The 21435-nt window shown below is 36.9% G+C and overlaps 1 protein-coding gene and 2 pseudogenes across 1 annotated transcript; all 3 read left to right on the top strand.

The window, feature by feature from the left end:
* Window positions 1–5940: 5940 nt before the first annotated feature.
* On the top strand, window positions 5941–10000 carry LOC126792037 (probable glutathione S-transferase; annotated as a pseudogene).
* A 5243-nt stretch (window positions 10001–15243) lies between these two features.
* LOC126790175 (probable glutathione S-transferase) lies at window positions 15244–17035 on the top strand. The gene is made up of 4 exons (XM_050516329.1): window positions 15244–15482; window positions 15915–15948; window positions 16081–16439; window positions 16588–17035. Exons 3-4 carry the CDS (start codon window positions 16134–16136, stop codon window positions 16954–16956), a joined length of 675 nt encoding a protein of 224 aa, XP_050372286.1. The 5' UTR covers window positions 15244–15482; window positions 15915–15948; window positions 16081–16133; the 3' UTR covers window positions 16957–17035.
* A 2282-nt stretch (window positions 17036–19317) lies between these two features.
* LOC126790177 (probable glutathione S-transferase) lies at window positions 19318–20431 on the top strand (annotated as a pseudogene).
* Window positions 20432–21435: the final 1004 nt, after the last annotated feature.

The following is a 21435-nucleotide window of genomic DNA, read 5'->3' as shown; positions in this document are numbered from 1 at the left end:
ACCGCTGCCCCCCCCCGGCGCTCCCCGACGTCGCCGACACTCCTCAAGCGCTCCTGCTGATTCCCTCGACCCGACACCGTCCGCTCCGCACTCGAGCCGACGTCGTCCTCTCGCCGCCGCTGCTTCCATCTCTATCTCCGCTGCTGCTGCTGTCTCCGCTCCCCCCGCCCCGACGTCGCTCGCCGCTCCTCAGTCGCCGCTCCTCGCCGGACGTCGCTCCTCTCCTCTCCAATCGCCAGAAATTGTATCACAAATCGGACCCTAAATCGGCCTCTCCCGACCCGGTTTCGTTTCACGCCCGGCCCGGCCCAAACTCGACCCAGCCCAGCCCAGAAACGGTGCGGCCCGACCCGGTCCACTTGATCCGACCCGGTCAACTTGATCCGACCCGGTCCACTCAATCCGACCCGGTCCACTCAATCCGACCCGGTCCAGCAAGAATCAGTAGCCTTTTTTGCTGTCAGTGCATACTCACCGTCAGTGCAAGTGCACCGGCGACAGATTCTTCTCCATTTTTTTGTGATTTTTTGCTATCTAATCCCTGTTTTTTACATTGTCTCTTTGTCAATGGGTTCCAGACGCGAAATGGAGAGTTCTCAGCTCCCTGATGGTCCGCCTTCGAAGTATCTGTCAAAGGTTCTGACAGTGGTTCATTTGGGGGCGCCAAACTTAACGTAACCAATTTCCGTAAATGGATCAATGTTCATGCTCGATCTTCAGCACCACCCCTTCCGCAAGCAACTTCCGCTCCCCTTCATCGACAAGGACCACCACCAGGCTTCGGGAATCAACCTCGCCCTCCTTGCTCTTATTGCCATGATACTAACCATGCTCATGCGACATGCTGGAAATTGTATCCCCCACCTTAGGCCTAAAAAGCCTAATTATCGTCCCCAGACTAGAGCAGCTCTTCAATTAGTTCCAGAACCAGATATCTATGGTGTGGTTGGGCATAATCATCATACTGCAGGAGACGCACCTACAGCCTCCATCGTTGGCCGTGGTCAAATTGGTATGGCTTTAAATATTTCTAACTTTGTTGGTTTTGATACATGGATTATTGATTCTGGTGCATCTGATCATATGACTTATGACAAATCTTATTTTACCGTATTGTCCCCTCCACCCGTACCCTATGTTACTAATGCTAATGGTGAGGCATTTCCCGTGTTAGGGACAGGGTCCGTTCGTATTACTCCCACCATAGAACTTCACAATGTACTTTATGTACCTACTTTATCTCATCATTTGATATCTGTTCCGCAATTGAACGCTGACGCTCAGTGCTATGTGACCTTTTTTCCTATGTATGTGATATTTCAGGATCTTCTCACCGGACGGGTAATTGGTCGGGGGTATCTGAGGGGCTGATTGTTTCATCTGGATATGATATACGCAGGGGAAAAACCAGGGAGACAGTCTCAGACCGCTTTACTCTCCACTTCTGACAAGCTAAGTGAAGTTTGGTTATGGCATCGTCAATTAGGGCATCCATCTTTTAGTGTTATAATAAAATCCATGCCTACTTTGTTTATTAGTGTGGACGAGTCTTCTTTATGTTGTGAGACATGTGTTTTGGGCAAGAGTCATCGATCTACTTATTCCCCTAGTACTTCTCCTAAAAAATTTCTTTCTTTTGAATTAATTCATTCTGATGTTTAGGGACCTTCTAAAGAGTCTACTATGTCAGGAATGCGATATTTTGTGTCATTTATTGATGATTACACACGTCTTTTATGGATTGTTCTTCTTAAAAATAAAGATGAGGTTTTTCCAGCTTTTCGTGTCTTCCATACCTCTGTCCAAACACAATATAATGCTACCATTCGAGTTCTTCGTTCTGATAATGGGGGGGGGGAGGGAATATGTGAATCATGTCTTTCAGGAGTTCTTTAACACACACGGAATTGTTCATCAAACAACGTGTCCTTACACACCTGAGCAAAATGGGATTTATGAACGAAAAAATCGTCATTTACTTGATATGGCTCGGTGTATTCTTTTTAGTGCCCACATGCCTAAATACATTTGGGGAAATGTTGTCATTACTTCCGCCCACCTCATTAATCGTCTTCCATCTCGTGTCCTTCAGGGGAAAATTCCCTATGAGGTGCTTGCATCTCATGTCTCCTTACCCTCTTTTCATAATCTTCATGCCCGTGTTTTCGGTTGTGTTGCTTTTGTTCATCTTCCACAACATTAGCGTTCTAAGTTGAATGCTTGAGATGTTAAATGTGTGTTTGTTGGGTACGGAGGACATCAGAAAGGGTACCAGTGCTATCATCTCCCTACCCGGAAGTACTATGTCACTATGGATGTTATCTTTTTGAGGACATGAGTTATTTTTCCTCTTCTAATACTGCTCTTCAGGAGGAGAATTCATATTTTGAAGAGCTGTTTCATGGAGAGGGGGAGACAAGTGAGCCAGTCGATATGGTAACAGGTTCTGTTGAGATTACCGATGTGTTAGCCACACAAGCACCACCGGAGGTCGTCACTCGAGAGATTCAGGCACCAGAAGCTGACAACACAACTGCCCCTCATGTCTCCCGTACAACTGTTTATACCCCTGACCAATGCTCTCCTGGTACAGAAGATCACTCATTTGAGGTTAGTCATTCTATTAGGGCTAATAGTAGACAATATGTTTTGCCAAATAGGTCTACTCGGGGTCAACCAACAAAAAAAAAATGAACATACCCTTCAGACTAAAGCCAAGTATCCGGTGGCAAATTTTATATCTACCAAAAGATTATCTAAGTCATATGAGTCATTTGTGAATCAAATATCTACTGTATCAGTACCTAACAATCTGCAGGATGCATTGGGAGATCCAAAATGGAGGAAAGCAATGGAGGAAGAGATGGAAGCATTACAAAAGAACAATACTTGGGAGCTTGTACCTCCACCATATGGCAAGAAGACTGTAGGATGTCGTTGGGTGTTTACAGTGAAGCATAATCCAGATGGGTCAGTAAGCCGGTATAAAGCGCGCCTAGTAGCGAAGGGGTTCACCCAAACATATGGCATAGACTATGATGAGACATTTGCACCTGTTGCAAAGATAAAAACTATCCGGGTATTGTTCTCTGTCGCTGCTAACTTGAACTGGTCACTTAGGCAGTTTGATGTTAAAAATGCATTCCTTCATGGAGAACTAACAGAGAAAGTATACATAGATCTTCCGCCTGGATATGTGACCGCTTCTCCAAGTAACTCCGTATGCAGATTGAAAAAGTCTTTGTATGGTCTTAAACAGTCACCTCGTGCTTGGTTTGGAAGATTCTCACAATTCATGAGGAAAATTGGCTACAGACAGAGTAATTCAGACCACACGTTATTTCTCAAACATCAACAAGGGAAGGTAACAGCCCTAATTATATATGTTGATGATATGGTAGTTACTGGGAATGATACTGTTGAGGTGGATACATTACAGAAACAGTTTGCCACAGAGTTTGAGATGAAGGATCTAGGTACACTCAAGTACTTCTTAGGCATTGAAGTAGCCCGGGGAAGTGATGGTATATATCTGTGTCAGAGGAAGTACATCCTTGATCTACTAACAGATACATGTATGTATGTTGGACTGCACTCCCATTGATACTCCTATTGAGCAAAACCATCAGTTAGCAGAATATCCAGATCAAGTCCCTAATGAAAAACCTCGTTATCAGAGGCTAGTTGGACGGCTGATTTATCTATCACATACCAGATCAGATGTTGCGTATGCAGTAAGTGTAGTAAGTCAGTTCATGCATAATCCCAGTGAGGACCACATGGATGATGTTGTAAGGATCTTGAGGTACTTGAAGTCAGCTCCGGGGAGAGGAGTAATGTTCTCTAATCGCAATAATATCCTTGAAATTGGTGGCTTCACAGATGCAGACTGGGCTGTAAATATTACAGATCAGAGATCCACATCATGGTACTTTACCTTTGTTGGGGGTAATCTTGTTACATGGAAGAGTAAGAAACAAAATGTGGTAGTTCGATCTAGTGCTGAAGCATAATACAGAGGTATGGCTCAAGGAGTGTGCGAATTGTTATGGCTTAGAATTTTGCTACAAGATTTGGGTATTAAGCCTAAATGTGCTATGCAGTTGTACTGTGACAACAAGGCAGCTATTGATATTTCACATAATCATGTGCAACATGATCGTACAAAACATGTGGAGGTTGATCGTCATTTTATAAAAGAAAATCTAGACGCAAAGATCATTAGTTTTCTTTTTGTTTCTACAGAAGAGCAACTTGCCGATATGCTCACAAAAGGAGTGTCTAAAATGGCATTTTATGATTCACTTAGCAAGTTGAGCATGGTTGATATGTATACACCAACTTGAGGGGGAGTGTCGGCGTGAATCACGGATTGATTTATGGGTAGATTAGGCTATATATAGGTGATATGTGTATGAATGTAAATAAGCAATAATCAATTCTAGTGTATTTTGGTCAGTCCCTTCATGTTTCAAGTAAACTTGAAATTGTATGTTTCATAATACATCAAACTAATAAAAGAGACCATCATACAAATACCTGCTGTTTGGAGGGTCCTTTTAACCAAGGGCGAGGAGCAAGAGAAGGGAAAGAGTGAGAGTTTGGAGATGCTAAGAGCTGTAGAAGATCACGCAGGTAAGAAATTTTTTGGAGGTGACAAAATTGGTAGTGTGGACATGGCATTTGGAATGGTGTAATGGTATGGTGTCATTGAAGAAGTGCGCAGAATATATAAAGTTGTTTGATCCCCCTTACTTTCATGCTTGGATTATGAACTTCAAAGAATTGCCAGTGATTAAGGATAATCTGCCTGATCGTGATTACCTGATGGCGGGTTTTATTGACTACAGAGACAAGGTGCTGGCAGCTGGCCTATCTTTGAGTCTTTAATTGGCAACAGAATCATTTGGTGTCCATCAAGTCTTGAACAATCTGTAATCCCAATATGCTTGTTAGTACTCAGTAGTACTTCTCATTATATACATAATATACTTGAATGGATCCAACTTAGACTTGTTTGGAACTCACTGCACACTCTTCTATTACTAATTTGGTCTAGTTACTCTAGCAAACTAAATTTCCAACCAATATATGCGCCTTGAAGTATAAAAGGAGGTGCCTAGTCGGCGCCCGGGTGCTAGGCTTGCGTTGCCGCGACAATGTTAGGGTAATTGTTGTGTCTAATCATTTGGGAAGAAATCAGCCACCTAGACGGGCTGGGCGGGTTAGGCTTAGGATTAGGCGGATTTAGGCGGGTCTGACATTAGGAAAAAATAAAATAAAAACCGACGCTAGCTAGTTCCCGGCCTTCTGCCCGACTAGTTCTTAGCGACTTTTAGAACCTTGACAAGAATCACTACGTACATTTATTGCATGTTCTTAAAATTTCTGGAACTATTGCACAAATGTTGAATTGCAAGGAGTTGGGAGATTGCTAAGTTGCTAAGACGGTCTTCGTAGTCACAGGCCAAGATGCAGCATATGCTGAAAACTAACGAAGTATTCGATCAGCAGTACGTTGCCTACGTACATGAGATCTTTTAAGAAAGAAATTTTGAATGGAAATTTAGTACTGGCCGGTGGTGACCTTTAATTAAGAAAGGATAACCATTATTAATTCGACTGAACTTGTTTTTAATTTAGTACTGGCCGGTGTACTTTTTTTTTTTGAATCAGAAAGAATTCGACTGAACCTTATCATCGATCAAATCATAACATATAAAATAGTACGTAGTACAAATTAAACAAAAGAAAGGTGCAGGACAAGCTACTTGAATTCAACACTGTTTGATTATGTAATTGAAATTGTTAAGCGTGCTGCATAAGCAGTCGATCGAGTCCACTTGCTATTTTCAAATGATTATTAGTTTTACATATATAGTCGTACTAGCTAGCTCCCACAGATTGATCTCTCAGACATGGCAGATCAAGTGAAGCTACATGGAGAGTGGAGTAGTCCATTACGTTGAGGACGATCTTCGCAACAAAAGTGCTCAACTTCTCGAGTACAACCCAGTTCACAAGAAGGTCCCAATTCTTGTTCATGGAGAGAAGCCGATTTGCGAATCTGTGATCATCATCGAATACATAGAAGAGACATGGCCGCAGAACCCCTTGCTGCCCACTGACCCTTGTGAAAGAGCCATGGCCGAAAAAATATACCTATAAAAAAGACAATATAATCTAGAAAAAAGATGATAAGTATTTTAAAATGAGAGACTTTTAGCATAAGAAAATATACATATAAGGAATATAACATTGTCTTGTTTAATTATATCTATAAGAAAGACAACATTATCTACGAATAAGAAAATGTACCTATCTGATGAGAAACTTTTAGCATAAGAAAATATACCTACAAAAAAGACAACATTGTCTTGTTTAAATATACATACAAGGAAGACAACATTATCTAGAAAGAATATGAGAAACTTTTAGCATAACATATAACTACTTACCAGATCATGTTATATTTATTAATCTCATATCTCCAAATTTTTTCTTCTCTCTCAATAATCTTTCTTCAACTATGACTAGGAGAGTAGGCGAGAGTACCATGCATGATTGCCCTCCTCTTGCATCTATCGTTCTCAATTTTATGCGGTAACATTTGGTTTCATTGAGAAAAACATGTGTGAAAATCTTTCAAAAAATACTACATTCATATAAGAAAGATAAGAACTACAAATTTGTGTTAGAAACAAAATGAGCATATATATAGAATGTGTGTTCATGTCAGCAACATAAAATAAGGATTATATAAGGAAACAAAAATTGTTTAGTCGTAACTACTTATGTAGGAGATGTTTTCATTTTTCAACCGGAAGGGCAAAACAGTGAAGTCAGCCAAAACGAAAAAAATGAAGTTATAAAAATAAAACCTATAAAGAATGTTGAAATAATTAATTTGGTGTAAATTAAAAAAAAAAGTGGGTTTATATGAAAATATGGTTTCTGGATGGTTCTATGACTAATTATCTAAAAAAAAAAAAGGTCGTGACGAGCTATTTGAAACCTTTTAATTGTTTAATTACAACTGCAATGCTTGGTGCGCAAGCAAGAGTGACCATTTTAGAATCGACTTTTCACTTCTGCACAACATTTCATCTAATTAACAGTGCTAATCTTGGATCACTTCGAATCTTCGATTGACAGGCTGAGCAGTTGAAGCTATTCGGAACATGGTGTAGTCCCTTTAGTGTAAGGGTGATATATGGGCGTTGAAGCTGAAAGGGATTCCATACAATTACATCGAGGAACATCTCCCCTACAAGAAAAGTGATCAACTTCTCATGTACAACCCAGTCCACAAGAAGATCCCAGTTCTTGTTCATGGAGGTAAGCCGATTTGCGAGTCCATGGTCATCATCGAATACATAGAGGAAACATGGCCCCAGGTCCCTTTGCTGCCTAGTGACCCTTATGAGAGAGCCATGGCCTCTGGGTTAAGTTTGCTGAAGATATGGTCACTACAACAATAACACACTTTTCCGACCACGAATTTCCGACTAATGCCTTTTTTGGTCGGTAATAATGGTATTTCCGACTATACACACTTTTTCATCGGAAATACAATTTTGGGGTCGGATTTTATTTCTGACGAGTTGGCAATCCGTCAGTAATCTGGTTGGAAATACATAAATATGACCAGGTTTCTGTTTGGTCAAAAATTTATTGGAAAAAAGACAGTCATTTTTGATAATATTTTGTTTGGTTGGAAAGTCGTCAGGAAAAACAATCTAATTAGCCTTTGTTCGGTCAGATAGTCGTTGAAAAACTACGTAGTTATTTCTTATGTGAATTATTTTTTTTCATTTAACGAAAGATGGTCACATGACATAATATAATCAATTAAAAAGGTTTTATTTCAATAAATAAATAAAGTGCAAACTTTTTGCTCAAATTTGATATATGATAGTTTTTTTCTTTTTGTAAAGGGGTTTGGAACCCAGTCTCATTGAGAGGTTCAACCCCACATCTGCTTTTTATTTATTATATTATAAAAATAATTGTAACTAGAGGGGACATGCATAATATATTTTGTTCCGACCATAAATGTTTCTTTGTCGGAAATACAATTTTGTAATGAATATCATTTCCAACGGGCTACCAATCTAACATAATGTGGTCGAAAAATATACATTTATAATAAAATATTGTTTTGTCAAAAAGTCGTCGATAAATAATAAGCATTTTCGATTAGGTTATATTGGTTAGATGGTTAGCGGAAATTAAAATGCGTATTTATTTCGGAGTTCATTTATATATTATATATTGTTACTATTTCATTGGAGGGGGAGGGGACATAATTATAATTTATAAGTATCCAAAGTATATGTGTATACGATTTGTGAAATTGTTTTTGAAAGTGTATATACATGCAATTTGCGATTTGTATTCATCATGTTAGTACTTATAGAGTTAAAAGCAGTTTACCGCCACTAAAGCTCTTCATGGAGCCTAAAATTGTGGAGCCTCTAACCCGCACTACTTAATTATGCACACCATAAACCCTCAACCATAATCTCTCTCTCTCTCTCTCTCTCTCTCTCTCTCTCTCTCTCTCTCTCTCTCTGTGTTTGAGTGTTGAAAACATCTTCTTATGTATTCAATGTTCGAATATGGTCTGACCTCTATTACTCTTGATATATTCTTTGCAGGAAAAGGAGAAAATGATAATGGAACCTCTATTGCACTTGGATTTTCTTTTGCTCATGAGAAACCTTGACCATAAGAAGAACTCAACCGCCATGGATTTACATTTTGAAGTTCTGATGCTAATCTACGTTTGCATCTATCTCTACCCTTTCTCCATCAAAAATATTACTTTTGCTAATTTATTCTCTTACTTGAATTTTTGATTGCTTGGTGTCCGCTATGTTTAAGACGATCTGTACTTCTACTTGAATATTTGATTTTTTTTCTTTTAAATGTAGAACTTGACACAAGGTGTGTTGGTTCTCTTTTGAGATGGAGTTATCTTAGTTTTAGAAGTGCAAAATTCATGGGGAAGAAAGGAGTGGATATACGAAAGAAACCAAGGGGCTCTGGAAGAAAGAAGCCAAGGGACTTTGGAATTTTGGGATATTATACGAAGTATTTGTTTAAATACGGTGAATTAATACTCCATACATATACATAGATAGATAAAATACAGTATTGAAAAAAGAAACATAATTTAAATAACCATAAAATAAAATAAAGTTGAAAAAATATTATTTGAAACATAAATTAGGACAAAAGTGTGACCAAAACTAATTCGTTAGCAATAATATTATTTCCGACAAAATTCCAACAATGTTTTTTTGGTCAGAAAGAGTGACATTTACGACAAAGTTTCTGACAATAACTTTGGTCATAAATGACTATTATTTCCGACCAAAATGGTCGGAAAAAAGCATTTGTGACTGGGGTAGTATCGACCAAGCACGACCAAATTTATTTGGTCGAAAAGAGTATTACTAACGAAATTAGGGTTTTTTCCGACCATTTCCAAAGTCGCAAATTATGTTTTGTGCAACTTTAATTCATTCAAATCTAATACCTCGGTTACTTACATTAATATATCAAATCGGCCTGATATAAACGAATAACATATCATATCTAAATTAACCTATTAGGCTCATGGAATGTGGATGGTCTTTCGAACTAAAGGGGTCGACGAGCAAGGGAAAAGCCCAGAAAGAGAGCCTGGAAATGTTGAGAATCATTGAAGATCACGCAGGTCTTGATAAGAAGAGGTTTTTCGGAGGAGACAGCATTGGAATTGTGGACATAGCCTTTGGACAAATTGCTCGATGGTATGGAGTCGTTGAAGAAGTGATTGGTGTGGAGCTATTTGAACCTAATGCATTTCCTCGTGTTCATGCATGGACTATCAGCTTCAGAGAGGTGCCTGAAATCAAAGAAAATCTTCCTGATCATGATAGAATGGTTGCCTTCTTTAAGCCAATCAGGCAAAGCTTGCTTGCTTCTTCCTGAACAAACCAAATGTCACACATTCTGTGCTTAAAACGTCCTCGAACACTTTCTAGCTTGAACGTAGCGATTGATGAAACAAAAGCCCTACCCTGAATTTCAACCCAATCGAGTGGTGATCTTATATTACAGTTTCAGTGACATTTATTTGTATCTTCTTCGTTATGTTTTATTTTCTTTAAGTTGTCACTTGTCGGTCAATATCATTAATTTGGTATAATCGAGTCTACTCTTTGTATGTAATTGTTGTATATTTCTATTATTATGATGACAATAACAAATAAGCTGGAATAAGAACTGAATTTAGTTCTCACATGCATGACATGCGCGAGTGGTTGTTGTGTACACATCATGAACGGGAAGGACTACAGGAGTATCCGAGTATCCTCTGTACGTACAATGTCATCAGTATCATATACATGAGTCTGGAAACCCAATCCGAAAACTATTAGATCTACGTACTCACTGGCATTCAGTCAAATTAGTTGTAATATCCCACTTAATTAACAAATCCGGCCCGAGTGCCCGACCCGTTCCATATATATAGTTTCCAACTTTCCATATTCAACTAATTATACCTAGACGTCCAACTATATTAAAGAAAGGTTGTAGTATATATACTGGATTACTGGGTCACGTGTGGGCTAAAACAGAGGAGGGTATGAGCTATGAGTACGTAGAAGATTGAAGCAAAGCAGCTGCATTGCATAATTTGACTTTCATTTTCTTATTTATCATAACGTTATGGTTTTTAGTACTTTTACGAATATGATAGGGTGATGTTCGGAAAGAAATAAAGGTAGAAATACAATTTAATTAAAGTGCTCTAGAATGCATGGACGAGATCGAAACCATCTTAATTAGATGGCGCAATTGCAAAAGAACATGATTAAGATGAACTATAATTGATTTAAAAAAATGATCGAACTCTACAATCTGTAGGAATAGCATAATATTAAAGTTTATTGCTCCTCGTCAAAGTTTCCAACGTACACATACGAAACTCAACATGTTTCGTAATTGTTCGTCGTAAAAAAATGTAATCATGTAGCGAATTCAAGTGTAGCTAGGATATTGTTTCAAGGAATGAGACAAATAGCAGGTAGTCCATGTTCAACGGCAAGACCAAGACCGAGCTAATACTGGAATTTGATAAGATAGTTGGTGGGTGCATTGTGCGTAATACGTACTTACTATATATTAAAAATGAAGATATATTACCTTCAAACTTGATTATTAAGGTAGTGGGTGGGTAATACTATATAGTTTGATGAAGAAATATTACCTTCAAACTCGTTTCGATCCCAAGCAAAGACTCAAGGCGCGCCACTAGAAAATTAGGTAGTCAAATTAACAGTCCCGCTCACCTGCGGAACTAAATTTGAGGGATAAAGAGGGACGGATGGCTTCTGGCCGTTCGATCTAAATAAACCTAATCTGAGGATCAAAACAAATTTTACAAACACGTGTTGAAATCCATTGAATTACTACTCTTGATCCTCAGACCACCTATCTCATTTTCTTCTTCTTCTTCTTCTTCTTCTTCTTCTTCTTCTTCTTCTTCTTCTTCTTCTTCTTCTTCTTCTTCTTCTTCTTCTTCTTCTTCTTCTTCTTCTTCTTCTTCTTCTTCTCACCTCTCTTGATTCTGTTGGAAGTACGATGTCACTGCAAGATCCGTAAGAGGTGATGAGTCGATCAGGAATAACAAGGTGCCAGAAAGGCGGTATGGCGACGTCGATGGGTCAATCGGCAAGATCCCTTTTCTCAAGTTGAACTAAACTACAACAGTTCAAATTTAAGGGTTTAGAGAACTTTCAGGTTATTAATAGGTTTTTACAATCAAACTTATGCATGGGGATCATTTGAATTGTTCAAAGTCATTCTTTACAATCAAACTTATGCATGGGTTTTCTAGGTTTTTATCTGAGTTGTTCTTATGCAATTAAATGAAGGAAAATGATTGGGGATAGTGATAGGAGCACTTTGTGCTACGTTTTTAATATGTTTTTACCTCCATTTGTACTTTGTTTAGCCCTTATTGTTGTAATATCGAGTCATTAAGTCACAATAGGAGTCTTGGACGGTTATGGATGTGTATTTGTGCTTAAACGAGTTAAAAATGAAGAATTGTTCTAGTCTCCTAGTTTGAGTATGAATCCTTATAGGACTAGGAAACCTAGTTGGATTAGAGGTCTTCATCTTTCTACGTTTTGATCGCATTGGAGATATCTTGAGAGTCCTCTTTGCATTAGGAATCCTTGTTAGACTAGAAAACGTACCATTTGGGAAAGTCCTACTTGAACTCAAACTCTTATTACGAAACTTTCCTAAATGAACTTTCTTGTTCTAGTAACTTACTTATTCTAGTAAGTTTCATTTTTGAAAATTAGAAACTTTCCTAATTTAGTTGAGCTCATCTATTACATGTGTTTTTTTAAGACAACAAATGTCTAGATTAAGACATAAGTTTCGAAATAGATTATCTCTTCTTATTAATTTCGGTTTTTATTTTCAGATTTGAAGAGATAATTCAAGGGAGAAATAAAAGGGAGTTTCAGCCGTGCATATTGAAGCCAAAGGAAGTCCAAGCCGTGTGGAACTCTTGAGAGAAAATAGGAGAGGAGGCCGTGATATCCAAATCAGCAAAATATAAGGAGCCTTGCATGTGAAGCTTTAGAGAGTATCTAGGAGTCTTGCCGTGCCTAGCAATCAGCCAAGGAGAAGGAGTCCAGCCCATGCCGTGTAACCCTAGAAGAAATATGAGATAAGAGCTTATTCTACAAGGAAAACAAGGAGAGCCATTCGATCCAATTGAAGAGAAAACATCACAGCTGTGCATCCTTGATGGATCAGCCCACAATGCCTCTCATCTTCTCTCCTCCTTCCATAATAAAAGGCACGGCCTCCCTCACAATTCACTATCTTCATTCTCTCATAAATCCAAGCCGAAATCCTGCCAAAATATCCAAAAAATTCAAGCCAAAAACTTCATTCATCTCCACCAAGCCGTGCTCCCCCTCTTGCCTCTCCAAATCTAAATTCATCTTGCTCCATCCTTCAAGGTTTCTAATGTGTGATTCATCCATGGCTTGTAATTTTTATTTAGATTTTCTGCAATTTTTAATTTTATTTTATGAATTCTTGGATGATCTTTTCGATTTCATATATGAAGAATATAAATTCAGACTTCTTTGGTTTTATGTTTTGATTGTATGAACTCATGAAATATTTATGTATGCCGTGTGTTATGATCTAGGGCAGTAGGTTTCCGATTTTTATTTAGGTTTTATTTCAATTAATTCCAAGAATTTGTACATCTAAATCAATGCGTGAGGAAGCCAAGGCCATGGTTCTCCTAACGTTGCGATTTCATTCACCAAAGTATTCTTTGATTGAGTATGCGCTTCGTGTTTCAATTATTGATACTTGTTTAGGGTTGTGATAGTTCTAGGAATTTGCATGTTTAATCAAGATGAGTGACGCCATGCTTGCTTACATGTTTCCAATTCGACTTATTGTGTTTATGTGCTACTTTGTTGTTTAACTAGTACGCTTCTTTATGTTGAACTCTTTTTAGCTATGTTTAGGATTAAACGCTTCGTTGATTCTAAATAACTAAGAAGTCGTAACGATTAGATGAACCGCTTCGGACTCTAATTAGAATTGGAATTGAAATGGACTTATAAAGAATCGAAATAATTCGCTGCCTATATGTTGTTCTATACGTGTCATACATGTTAAATGAGTAGAATTAATGTTTTGGTTATGTGATGAGTGGTAGATCAATTGTATATAAGTTATTTAGGATTTATTTTAAGTTGTAGTTTTAGAATCCAAATCAAATCTCACATTAACATGATAAGTTTTGAGGCCCTTTTGATTCCCCGGACTGAACGATCCCTGCTTATTTTATACTAACGATGATGTTTTTCAGGGTATTTTATAGACGTTCTAACAAAACGATCTATCATATAGGTTTGTGATCCAAATCAAAGATAAATTTGGTTATCGAAAAAAAGAGAGATAAATTTTCTTTTGAACTTGTAGGCCACTTCAATGAAATTATGCATCCAAATTACAAGCACCCAAGATTAAGTATTCAGGAATTAAAAGGAATGAAATTTGGATTTTGATTCAACCCATGATACAATTAAGCTTGAATCTGTAGTTAGACAAAAGGAAACCGAGAGATCCCCAACAAGGCAGAAGAAATAAAGAGTGAAAAGGTAAGTAGGGGGCGGACCGGCGGAGTGCAATAGAGATGGGTTGACAGATTGGGTAAATCCATTGACCAAAAAAAAAAAGATCGGGTAAATCCAAGAACAAACATTTCAGCCCTTAGATTAGGTTCATTTAGATCGAACGGCCATGATCCATCCATCCCTTTTTGTTCCTCAAATTTAAACCGCGGGACTGGTCAAATTAAACAGGCAAGACTGAATTTTTGCTTGAAAGTTGAAATGCTAGCCAGTGGATTAGTCAAATTGGGGCATGTATATTAGGAGATCATGAGGCTTCTTTTTTATGAGGATTAGAGGAATTTCCATTGTATGGAGAAACATGTTTATGTTCACCTCTTTTCAAATTAACGCGTATGACCTTAAACCGCAGAACTGACTTATGCGTCCGTCTCAAATATCTAATAAAAGAATGAATAATTAAAAATTGGAAAATTTTATCAATCACTGTAATCATACTATGTGTTTCATGTAGCTAATTAATTCCTTTCTGAAAATCTTACGTTCAACGTTTAATTCAAGCATCTCATTATTTATGGATGGGATCCTATACATTAGAAAATGATATTTAAGCATCTCCAAACGAGTCAAGAAAAAAAAATTAGTACTATTTTTTTAATTCAAGCATCCCTTACACCCTCTCACACCCAATCTCTTCACCCACACCTACACCTATACCCACCCACACACAATCCCCTCACTCACACTCACACTCACACCCACACCCACCCCACCCTCTCGTTCTCCAATCTCACAGAAATAATTTTTCTGTTCTGTTCTTATTTCTCTTCATCTCCTTCCCTCTTCTTCTTCTTCTTGCTCCCCAAAATTAATTTCTAAGTTGGACTGATAACTGATTGATTGCATTTGGGAGTTAGGACCTTGGGATTGAGCTCTGCAATCCACACTATTCACACACCACCAACGAGTTATGTGCTGCCTCCCGGGAGTTCAAATTCGAATTGGGGATTTTGTCATTTGAGGTTTCTGTGTTTGTTTTACAATCTCATGTCAGTCAGGTAAATGAGGTGATAAAATTGAGATTGGATTTAATTTTACTTTGATTTTGGACCTTTTGGTTCTTATGATTTTAAGTTTGGGTTGAGTTGATTAATGATTACTTGAATTCTGTTTGCTTAATATGTTTTTCGTTTGTTGCAGACGTGCAGTTGGGAGAAGAACGGAAATAGTTAAGGGAGAGAAGAAGTGAAGAAGCAAGATTTTTCCATCCACTGATTATATTGCATCGCTTACATATGCTTGGAGGTAATCATTATACTTTCTTCATCTAATCAACTTAATTAACTTTTTGTTGATATATCATATATGAATTGATGGAATAGAATTCTAGATTTTTGAAATTGGTATGTGACTTTTGTGTTGTACTATTCTATTGAATTGTTTTGTTATGTATGTTGGCACAATGGTAGTTGTTTAATATATGTATTATTTTTTAATAATTATAAGTTATTAGACTAAGATCATATAATGTCAGAACCAAAACGGAATCATCAAATTTAGATGGTTTAACTTTTTTGTTGTATCCATTTTTATCTCATTTCGCATTGTCCATATTTTTCATTATTTGCTTCTTCCATGGTTTAATATTTCAAGCATTCTCAATTTAGCCATTCAGATCCGCCACTTAATATATATATCAAACTTATTAATTATCTACTCTCCATTTTGTATCCGAAGGACAACATTCACATTGACTTAACAAGTTGCCTCGGTACGTGATCCAGAAACCCTCACTGGTTTTCATTAATTTGTTTTCACATAGACCTTTTCGTCCCAGGAAATTGAATATCAACATATATAATTTGCTATAAATTGACCTTATTGCCTCCCACCAAAAACACAGCAAATTTAAAGCTCTCCAACTTTGAATCTAAAACATCATCAATTGGCAATTAAATGGAAGAAGTGAAGCTCCTAGGATTTTGGCCAAGCCCCTTTGTTTATAGAGTGATATGGGCTCTCAAACTAAAGGGTGTGGAATTTGAGTATATAGAAGAAGACCTTTCCAACAAGAGTGAGCTGCTACTGCGGTACAACCCAGTTTTCAAAAAAGTCCCGGTGCTTATCCATGGCGGGAAAGCAATTTCTGAATCGCTTGTCATCCTTGAATACATTGAAGAGACTTGGCCACAGAATCCCTTGCTTCCAAAAGATCCACATGAAAAAGCCTTGGCTCGATTCTGGATTCAATACACTGATAAGGTAATTTATCTGTATCTTATATATTGTTAATTAATTAGTCTACTCATAATTTGAGGGTACTTTAGAGTTCTGGTTATAAGCATATACATCATCATTAATTCGATCTCCTCTGTTTTGATCTTTTGCGCTCTTTCGTTTTGTTCTCTAGATGAGGCCCATTCATCGCGCATATATCTCAGCTATTGGAGAAGAACGTGAAAAGGCAGCAAAACAGTTTCAAGAAGTTCTGAAAGTTCTGGAAGATCAATACCTCAGGGACCAGAAGTTCTTTGGTGGTGAAACTGTTGGTATGGTGGATTTAGTATATGGAATGCTAGCTTACTGGTTCGACTGCATGGGAGAAGCCGTGGGGGTGAAAGTTGTCGAACCCAGCATTTTGCCTGGCTTACATGCATGGGTTAGCAACATGAAACAAGAGTCAGTGATTAAAGACAACCTTCCGCATCCTGGAAAAATGCTTGCCTATTACAAAACTATGAGAGAGAAGTTGGTTTTAGCCCGTAGTTCTACCCAGTAATCACTAGTTTGGTGCTTTAGGTTATATATCAATATCTAAAATATTCTGCGATCTTCTATATAATAGTCTTTGTTATCTGTTTGTGTGTGTACTATATGTGTATATATATACAGTCTCTATTCAGAGTGAAGTTCTAATTTTGACACACTTTTCAGTCAATTTTTTTCACCATAAGCGATTCAATTTGATAATGGTTTGAGCTTTCAAAATGGATATTTACACGAACGGTTCATGTTGAACAATTTTAATTCATTCATTGATTTAATCTAATTTCAATACATTAACGATGTCCGAATTAGATGAAATTTTGTAGAGATGATCTTGAATAGCATACATAAATATTGAATCGTTTATGGTGAAAAAATTTGACAAAAAATGTGTCAAAATTGGAACTTCACTCTGAAATTCCAGAATGAAACTTCACTCTAAATATAGACTATATATATATATATATATATATATTACTGAAGCTTAAGTTCAATAAGATCTTAATTTCTTGGCTTGTGAATTAGTGCATTACGTACTTAATCAACTACTTCGACCACTTACAATGAATGGTTGTAAACGAGATGAGGAACATGAAGTAGAAAATAAACATATAAAAGGGAAAATGCCAATTTAAATAGATGAACGGATGAAGAAAAAAAAAGGTTAATTAAGTAAATGATCGATATATCCTTATGGTACGTTTAGGGGTGGAACCAGGATTGAAAAATGAGTAGGGCTGATTTTAGTCCAAATTTGTTTTTTAGAAAATTAAATACCTAAAGAATATGTAAATAATATGTTAATTACATGTAAACAATTAGATGAATCAAATTTGAAAATGTCTCATTTCAAGTGTATGTCCTCAACGTATAAAACATTGCCAACCACATTTTTATTATGCTTCAATGAAATTTTCGTAATAACCTACATATAAAAACGTAATTCGAGACTATTGGACTTCAAGTTCTTTCTTCTACTTTGCACCACTTAGTTCATAATCCTTATCTTCAGATGAGATCATATAACCAAGTAAACCAACCATCCATGTGATGAAGTGTTTTGAATCAAATTCAAGTACAAAAAAACATGTGTACCAATAAATTTGAGGTTTTCAGTTGAGCGCAATATGAAATCTAAGCATAAGTCTAAGTAAAAAAGAAGTCCATTCAACAATTAAGCGCTAATTGCTGCTGAATAAAGAGGTTTTGCCTCTCGTATTTCAATCGCAAGTGACATTGGTATTGTATTGATCGTGACTAAAGAAAGATAATGAGAAAAAATAGGAAGAAATATAAATAAATTAATATAGAGTTTAGAGATAGAAAATAGGTAGACAAAGTTGTAAAGTATAAGAATATAGAAAAAATTTTGAAAGGGAAAAAGAACTGGGAATGAAGAGAAAGAAGAAGAAAAAAGAATGAAAAAAATAGGGAGAGAATAGAAATAAATTAATATAGAGTTTAGATTTTCTCAAAATTGTAAAGTAAAATGATAGAGAAAAGTTTTTGAAAGGGAAAAAGAACTAGGAAGGAAGAGAAAAAAGAAAAAATGGAATGAAAAATACAAAAAGTGGGAGGGGAAAATCGAACCAAGAGTCATTGGGTAGGGCTAGAATTGAGGATGGTAATTAGCCAATTCGACCAATACAAACATTTGTTATTTTAACACATATACTAGTTAATATTTATAGTTGTTTTCCGGTGGGGCTATCACCATTCACCAGTCTTCCATGTGGTTCCGCCCCTGGGTACATTGAACCTCCTACCATCTTACTCTGTAGATCGACCAAATGATACAAAAATGCAGAGATTTACTCATTTCATGGTTTCACCTCCATGCCAATTAGAGAATTAATTCCCAGTTGTTATAGAGAAATTAATTATAATAATTTGCCGGCCAAATAAATTTACTGGTTTGAGCTCATGATCGAAGAAGCATGCATGTATTGGGGGTCGTCGATTGCATGTAGACCAATTAGAGGTAACCCAATGATTCGCCTGGCTTGAATGCATGGGCTCAGAACTTCAAGAAATTAGTGCCTCTACGTGAAATTTGATTTCTCTTTTCAAATTTTCACCGAGATATACTTCAATAATAGTAGTCAAGAGTACGTACGTAGCATCAATTTGAATCATTTCCTGCCTTCTAAGAAAAGAAATGGAAGGTTCTGAAATTAAAGTACTATCATGCATGTCATATTTCAACCCCACTTTCGTATAGTCTTACACTACGTTCCATAGGTCGTTCGATTTGTATATTCAAATAATCAAATCTTGAAACCTCTAATCTTATTGCCCAAGCAGCCAATTGTAGTAGCAAGTTGCTATAAATTGAGTTCAATTGCCTCGTACCAGAGTACACCAAGTTTGATGATCGAACTTATTGATCGACAATGGAAGAAGTGAAGTTACTAGGATTGTGGCCAAGCCCCTTTGTCTACAGAGTGATATGGGCTCTCAAGCTGAAGGGTGTGAAATTCGATTACATAGAAGAAGACATTTCTAACAAGAGTGAGCTGCTACTGAGGTACAACCCAGTTTTCAAAAGTCCCGGTGCTTATCCATGGCGGCAAAGCAATTTCTGAATCCCTTGTCATCGTTGAATACATTGAAGAGACTTGGTCACAGAATCCCTTGCTTCCAAAAGATCCTTATGAAAAGCTTTGGCTCGTTTTTGGATGCAATTTGGAGTCGTTAAGGTAATTCTATCTCATTGAATGAACAAAGGACCAGGTATATGCATCCATTAGGAAATTCTAAATTATATATAATCATGTGATCAAATAGCTAATAGGTAAACTCAACATGTCAAATTAACAATTAATCGAGATAACTCTTGATAAAATAATACTCAAGTTATTTTTGATTCGTTTAAATGGTATTTACAAATGGGCCAGAGAATCACATCATGCATATTACATGCATGTCATCACTCGAAATGAACAAATCCTTTCGTGGAAGAGATATGAGAAAGACCCACTACATATAAACAACACTTTATATTTTCCATCTAATTAACAATATATATAACAACATCAAACAAATATATATGTATATGGATGTGGCTATATAGAATGCATATACTAGCTAGCTATCTCGATCTTGGGTTTATATATCCGCTCTATTTGCATATATCCGAGCTATCGGAAAAGAAGAAGAAAAGACAAAAGAGTTCCAAGAAATCCGGAAAATCCTAGAAGAACAAGGCCTTGGAGACAAGAAATTTTTTGGTAGTGACAATACTATAGGCTTGGTGGAAATTGCATTTGGAATGCTGGCTTACTGGCTTGGGTGTATTGAAGAAGTCGTAGGATGGAAGGTTTAGGACGCCGGCAGTTTGCCTCGCTTGCATGCATGGGCTCAGAATTTCAAGCAAGTGCCTGTGGTCAAGGACAACCTTCCCCGATCGTGGAAAATTGATTGCCCATTACAAAAATTCAAGAAAGAAAACGATATTGGCTCATTTGGCTACAAGTTCTAGTCAGTAGTATGTCATAACATTTAACTGCGTTTCAGTGTGGTTTATGTCTACTAGTTATGCTACTACTTTGTTTGTTTTTATTTTGTTTCGTAACTTTTGTTTTTGGAATAAATCATTCTATGCATATATATGGCCCTTTCACTAAGGGATCGATCTTTTCTTTTTTTATAAAAGAGACAGCTTATTAACTAATTTTTCGATTACATTTCTGCATCTCTACCTTTCAACCACTACACCAAAGATATATATTAGTGACAGCTATAAATTGTCTCTACCAATATGCTAGAGACTAATATTTACATAATTGTGTCTCTAATAATATGAGTGACAAACTAAGTTTCTGCCCCTAAATGTTGTGTCTCTAAAACCTATTAGAGACACTTTAATTATAAGTTTTGCCTCTAATACTTATTCCATGCCACATAGACAATAACTCCTTGTGACAATCAAAAGTGTCTCTATTACTTGTAGAGACAGAAGAAGAATTTCATTAATTGTTTCTACAATAATATATAAAAAGATATTAATTTATGTGTATATATTAGGGGTGGGCACGGGACGGGATGGGACGGGACGGGGCTCATCCCACGTCTCGTCCCACTCTTTTGAATCGGGACGGGATCGGGACGGGACGAGGGTTTTTAAGAATGCATCCCATTCAGGATTTATCCCGGTTGGAACGGGACGGAATCAGGACGGGATGAGACAAATCCCACCTTCTTATAAAGTTAAATAAAAACCTATATTTTTACTTTTTCATTAACAAAATAACATTTAATAATGAAATTTTAACCAAAAAATACATATTATGTTCAAAATATTATAATTTACCATTATTATTTGAATTGATATAATTTTGGAGTTATTAATAACATAAATTAGTTTCATTTTGATACAAATATATAAGAATTTTTAAGTTTTCATTAAAGGTGGGACGGGACGGGACGAAGCGGGATATAAATTATTCGTCCCACGTCTCATCCCACTATTATGAAACAGGACGGGATCGGG

This window comes from Argentina anserina, chromosome 4, assembly GCF_933775445.1.
Source record: "Argentina anserina chromosome 4, drPotAnse1.1, whole genome shotgun sequence".
NCBI classification, from domain to species: domain Eukaryota; kingdom Viridiplantae; phylum Streptophyta; class Magnoliopsida; order Rosales; family Rosaceae; genus Argentina; species Argentina anserina.
Note: the sequence above shows the minus strand (reverse complement) of the source record. Positions and strands in the feature narration are given on the sequence as shown.

Excerpts from the sequence above, each read along its gene's own strand:
- LOC126790175 (XM_050516329.1), top strand. The coding sequence starts at position 16,134 with ATGGAAGAAGTGAAGCTCCTAGGATTTTGGCCAAGCCCCTTTGTTTAT. Across the intron at positions 16,440-16,587 it reads GGATTCAATACACTGATAAG|ATGAGGCCCATTCATCGCGC; the intron begins GTAATTTATCTG and ends TTTGTTCTCTAG.